The 6,304-nt window shown below is 42.6% G+C and overlaps 1 protein-coding gene across 1 annotated transcript; it reads right to left on the reverse strand.

The window, feature by feature from the left end:
- Positions 1–4,942, reverse strand: LOC133896283 (putative F-box/LRR-repeat protein At3g28410). Its single transcript, XM_062336857.1, has 5 exons — positions 4,502–4,942; positions 4,085–4,197; positions 962–1,762; positions 703–858; positions 1–616 (listed from the first exon to the last, which is right to left on the reverse strand). Exons 1-5 carry the CDS (start codon positions 4,596–4,598, stop codon positions 242–244), a joined length of 1,542 nt encoding a protein of 513 aa, XP_062192841.1. The 5' UTR covers positions 4,599–4,942; the 3' UTR covers positions 1–241.
- Positions 4,943–6,304: the final 1,362 nt, after the last annotated feature.

Here is a 6,304-nt window from a genome sequence, read left to right on the forward strand (position 1 = left end):
TTCATCCTATAACGGGAAGAATATAACACTTGAAGTATTCTCTAACAGAGAATGAAGAAATTGTTGCAAGGCTTACACAAAGATTGGATGATACTGAAGAAAAGGTATGTGTTTCTGCCGGGTATTGGTAAAGAGTAAAGACTAAAGAGTAGTGTTACTTGTGCATCTATTAAGATAACTTATGACATCTACCACCCTCCATCAGCAGCATAGGACCGGCTGCAACTTGAGAGATCTACCATCATCCACCGGAATGACACCGTGCGCATGGCTCCACAACAGTCAGCTTAGCTGTAGGCGGAACTTCATCCTCAATGAAAGTTCTTACAGCCACGACCGTTCTAAGGGCTTCCTCGAACACAGTATTGCTAATGGGCCAGCAAGTTTTATTGTTTTCCCCGGAACACCTAGGATGAACAGGAAGGGTGTCCAACACAAGACGCTCAAGTGAGACTGCGCTCTTGACAATGCAACATGTTAGCTCAACCAAGCTCTTCGCAGAGCTGAACCCTGTGATCTCCACCCTCTTGAGGCAGTCATGGCGGCGTTCAGGCAACTGCCGCAAATGTGAGGAACATCCAAAAACTGATTCACGTTCCATGCGTTCCTGAGATATCTGAAGATAAAAAGGAAATTGAATCAATGGACCCAACAGAGTGACCACATATCTTTGCAGGATATATAGGATGAACAGCGCCTTACATCCAAGAACAAAGTCTCCAAGGAAGGAGACGCATCAAAGAAAGATACCAGAGAAACATAATCATAGGATGACGGAAAGACCACTCCTGATGTCATAGAAATGGTCAGGTGCTTGAGGCAGAGGAATTTGGTAGGCAGCATTGGTGTATTAACCATCTGCACAACAAATATGTCATGTTCAGATTAATTATACACAAGGTATGACTACTGTCATATGCATGTATCTCTACTCTGCAGCACAGAGAGTCTTAGAGCATACCTCATCATCTGAATATAATGTAAGAGTCTCAAGATTTGGCATAATGGACGGAAGCTCAGCACGAGCATAACAGACGCTGTTCGTACGGCACAGGGAGAAGTCCTTCATTTGCGATAATTCTCCAAGTGAGAGTTTGATCTCACCTGCATTAAGGTCAAGACGGGAGAGATTTGGAGCTTTGCTCTCTATCACTTGCAGCCCCCGCCATGTCGTAATGCTCAGGGAGCTAAGCTGCTGCAGCACGCAAGGTATCTTCAGGAAAATTATCTCCTTGCAATCAAAGAGGTCCAACTGCTCCAAAGCAAGGGAGTTGGAAAGAAGGCACTCTAATTCATCCACCGTAATAAGCACAGAATTCAGAAACAGACTTGTTAAGCTTCTCAAGGGGCCAAGTTCAACCGTGGGACGGAAGGCACAAGAGTAAAGTTGAAGACACCGAATTGAGTTTCTAACCCCATCAGATAAAAGCGAGCATGGGACGTTGTACTTTTCATCTAGCGCAAGGGTGAGCTCTTCGATCCCTGGTGTAACAGCAACCTGGAGCCAACTGTCGACATAAGGAAGGGTACTGTCATCATCATATAAATTAAGCTTCAATGTCTTCAAGCCAATGCCTGAGTGGTTTCTCAGAATTCTGTCAATTTTGCAGATGAAATTTCCTCCACGTGCATAGCGAAGCGTTTTCCGATCCAAGGTGAGGTTGGGATGACATCTCCAGGAATGTAGAAAGGCGTGAGAAAGGCAAGCAGCACGAGCAGCATCACGCATTGGCATTAGGGAATGTATATAACGCCAGATGTCCTGCGTGCACAAACATGGGATAAAATTTCAACATTAAAACCAAATGGAATTTCAATCAGAGAGCGAAAAACAGTAGAAGCACATGGAGAATCGTCTACCCAAGGTAGCTCTCTACGTGATTGCACAAGGTGCGCTGTATTACATAGGTAGATGGTGCAATTGGATGTAACAGTGGTAGGTAAACTGAGCAGAGCATTGCATAGAGAAGTTTTTCCCTAACAGTGCTACTAGTGGCTTTCTGGAGAAAAAAAAAAAGACAGTTACTAATGGCTAGCACCGATTAACTATTATGATATCTATTCTTACTTGCATTAGAGCACAGAGTAATCAATGATATAGGTTTCTGTGCATTTGGGTCAACCAAAATGCACAGGTTGATGTTTTATTGTGCAATAGCATGTTATAAATAGGTCAGAATAGCAAACAAACAGAAACAAAAATGTAACTTGTGCATAGGGTACAAATAGTACACCTGAATACCTAAACAAACGGAAGCCATGAAACATAATCAAGAAGTTTTGACAGTAACAGTGTAAGATAGACGTAAACCTTCCAAAATACGATAAAAGATAGGGTCCGACTATAAATCAATCAATCGACTGAAATCTGCCGTCCGATCGAGAACGGACGCCATCCCTTCATCTTCTTCCTCGCGATTTCTCTCTCGCCATCTCACGTGTGTGCCCCCGCCTCCCGCCCTCCTCCGACCGTCCCCGGCGGCGTCGCCTCTGCCACCCTCACCGCACTAACCCCTCGACACGTGACGCCCCCGCCCTATCCCCGCCCACCGGAGGTCCGTCGCTCACCCGCCCCCGTCTCCTCCCCCTGGCCAGCCTGCCTCCCCCAAACCCATTTATAAGCCCGCTGACCATGAATCCCCGCCGGAAACCCCTCCTCCCCTAACCCCGGCAGCCCTAACCTCATCGATTGAAATCTCTCTCAATTTCAATCGATTGAGAAGGAGTAAATACGTAAAAGATATAGCATATTGAAAAGACCATATATGTATACACACACACGGAGTATGAGAACATACTTGTTTTTATACGCTAATATGACGGTATTATCTCAATATGCTAAAAACTACGGGTTCATACGCAATTTTTTCATGTAATTCACAATGGGGTGTCTCAGAATGAGTATGTGATCATACCCAAAGTGATAAAGGAGTATGTACTCATACTTAAGCAAAATAGCAAAATCAATGTTCTAGCATGAATAGTGAAGCCAGTAGAGAGCAGGATCATTTTTTTCTAGACTGAATATGCCAATCAATGCTCGCAGGAACTTAGTTACAGCACAACACCTCAGCATCGCAACACTAAAGCATCATACTTATGTTAAGTAATCAAGACTGACCATTTTTCATATTCTTCTCAAATGAATATGCATGCTTGATTTAGGCCTGCTCAAACTGACGCTCTAATCATACGTACTTGGGATGGCTCCCAATCGCTTGTATCAGGGATCACATGTTACATTTGTTGGACTTAAGAGAAAAATGGAATTTAATGATGCATGCCATAGTGCCATGCCTTATGGCCATTGGCCAACATAAAAAGCAACCATCTTATTAGGCTGTACCTTCTAAGGAAGCTAGAGGCAGTCTTAAATTTTATGGTAAGTGCATCAATACAGAGGCAGCTGACAATAATTTGATATACTATATGCTTAAAGATATGTTTAATATGTATTTACGGGGAGAAGACGAATGCAATCTCAATATGTTTAAGAACAAGCGCTATATGACTGCTTCCAGAAAGACTCTGATGGAGCTCTTACTATAACTATTCGCGCTGCAAAGGCTGGTAATATCACGGTCGAATCTCTCCATAACCCACAAAGTGGACAGCTCACAACTGAGAGATCCTAGGATGTTATTATTATATTGTATATTTTATCAGAAACAGCACGTAACTGTATCAACTATCAAACAGCATCAACAGTCACATGACTCATTATCGGTAGATATGCTCAGGCTCTGGATGGCAGAACAAGTGAGAAAAGAATGGAATGTGTATTGATCCGAGAAGTTCAGAAAATTTGAGGTAATGTACCCTTCATAGATAATAAAATGGAATGCGTATAGATAATATAGACGGGATAGTGATATTACCAGCCATTGCACAGAGAAGTTAGAACAAAGCAAAGCTACTAATTCACTAGGGGTGTAGGACCGTGACCAATTCCAGCACTAAAAGATCTTCTCTGTTTATAGATAGTATTCAGCAAGCATAGTACTATGAATTAGTATGGTTAGAGCAGTCACGGTGAAATTAAGCTTGCAATCTAAGCCTCCGTCAGAATTTTATGCTGCCGTACCTCAGGAAGGTATGGGAGTGAACACCTCAATGCTTCGCCATGTTGGGAATCATCATCTCCAACTCGTTGAAAGAGCGAATCCTTTCTTTTATTCACTGTAGCAATCGATCCATCTGCAACCCAACAAGCATGGTTATGATAGCCTATCTGACATAAATAGATCAGAGAGAACGAGCAGAAAAGGCAGCAATCTCTTGGAATCTCCTCCCAAAACCGAAATTTTATACGAATCAACGGAGGGGGCTAACCTACCAAAGCGACAGTTCAATCTCAAACAAATTTTAATTTGGTATGTCTGACATTAGTCTAAATGAATCGGTTAGCGAAAACAAATAAAAAAGATACTTTTTTTCTGAACTGAAGAAAACAGCAACCGAGTCAAACGAATCATAGAGGGGGAAGGGAGTTGAGGCTTACAACAGGCTAGGATTTGCTGTTGACGCCGCTGGCGCTCGCGCTGCAGCGCCAGCAGCCCCATGGCAGGAGTGGACGACGATACCTCTCTCCCTCGCATCTAGCAGTGAAATCACTTCCGTTTCCCCCTCCCTTGGATCTCTACTCCTCCCTTATCTATCGATCTATATATCTCTGTTTTTGCTTTGGTTTTGCACTCGATTTCGATTCGAATCCGAAAGGCGCGAACGAAATCGCGAAATCTGAGGCGAGACGACGAATCGGCGAGGGCGGGCTGGCGGCGTCGACGCGTCGTGGGCTCGTGGGGGGCTCGGGCGCGCGGGGCAGGACGGATCGGCGCGGGGCAGACGGGCGACGGCGACTCGACGAGGGCGGGTGGACAAATCAGCGCGGGAAGACGGGCGACGGCGGGTGGACGGGGTGGCGGCGGCGGGTGGACGGGCCTGTTTGATTGCAACTATATGGTTCTGTTCGGTAAAGCTGAAATTTATAGGTTTTTACTGAAAAATGTTTTTTTAAACCTGTTTATAACTTATGTAAAAAATTACTTATCAATTTTTTAAAAGCCAATAATAAGTTAATCTGTTTATTTCAGTTTATAGTTTTTGAGAGGTAAAAACCAGCAATAAGCTGTATCAAATAGAATCTATATTTGTCACACCTAAGTTTAGTCAGATTTAGTTTTGTAAGACAATATTTGGTTGCTGTTATCATTCTAGTTTGATTAATTTTTTAGTCTTATGATTCACTTGTTATAGATATAATATTTTATCAAAATTTATCTAAGGTTAATTAGTTAATTTTCTTATTAAAAAACATGACAAAACTAACCTTAAACAGCAATACGTGATAAAATTAGTGATGAACCAAACGGTCCCGACGTTTCCTCTCCAAACGCCGCCTTTGCATTGATGCATGCATGTTTTCGGTGTTGTATGTGGGCACAGTAGTACATTACAGTTGTACGGCGTTTTGGTAGAGAGGGTATGTAGCCAACGACAGGCAGCAAAAGAAACACGTACTGTATTATACCACGCGATCGAGCTACCAATCGATCGCACCTAATCAGAAAAGGCACAGTATTATTAATAGATCATCATGATCACATACACGGGTAAGTATTGGTTAAGTATATTTATCTTTTTTTATCTATTACAGTAGTATTTAATTAAGTTGATTTTGATAATGAAATTTGGTGGAGATATAGAACATGTCCGCTCCGCACTAAGCAGGCCACACAGCTTTGGATTGCCGCGGGTCTCGCCCCAGCTGCAGTTACCGCTCTTCAACTGTGGCCTCTCTGCTCAACTACTTGGCCCATGCGCAAGACCAGGGTGATCAATTCCTTCCTTACAGCAGCCCCGTGGAGTATCTGGTAGGCTTGTAATGCGAAGCTTTTGATAGGAAATTTGAAGTTTCATAATTAAATATAGATCTATCTTGATTTTTTAAAGATTCGATTCTATTTTTTAAAAGGTTTTTAACACTATATGTACATGATATAATATCTCATTATAAATACAAATGAATAAAGAAAAGAAAGTTTTTTCCCTTATATTGTGTCTCCTTTGTCTAATTGTTCTCTCGAGAGATCGTTAGATTACTCATGGTAGCAGTGGTTTCTCAACACGTTATCAGCACGAATCTCTGTCAGAGACCAAGCTAGCGGAACGAATCTGCACTGCATCAACATCATCGTCAAGCGGGCAGGTCATGCCACCTATATACCCTACGCATCACGAATCTATTCGCAAGAATTGAAAGGTATGATCGATTCGATATGTATTCTCGCTACTACTATTTTTG

This window comes from Phragmites australis, chromosome 16, assembly GCF_958298935.1.
Source record: "Phragmites australis chromosome 16, lpPhrAust1.1, whole genome shotgun sequence".
NCBI classification, from domain to species: domain Eukaryota; kingdom Viridiplantae; phylum Streptophyta; class Magnoliopsida; order Poales; family Poaceae; genus Phragmites; species Phragmites australis.

Bases quoted from the DNA above. Each gene is read 5' to 3' on its own strand.
- LOC133896283 (XM_062336857.1), bottom strand. From the start codon at position 4,598: ATGCGAGGGAGAGAGGTATCGTCGTCCACTCCTGCCATGGGGCTGCTG. The intron at 4,198-4,501 runs GTAAGCCTCAAC...GTTGGGTTGCAG, and splicing joins ACAGCAAATCCTAGCCTGTT to ATGGATCGATTGCTACAGTG. The intron at 859-961 runs GTATGCTCTAAG...TTTGTTGTGCAG, and splicing joins CATTATATTCAGATGATGAG to ATGGTTAATACACCAATGCT.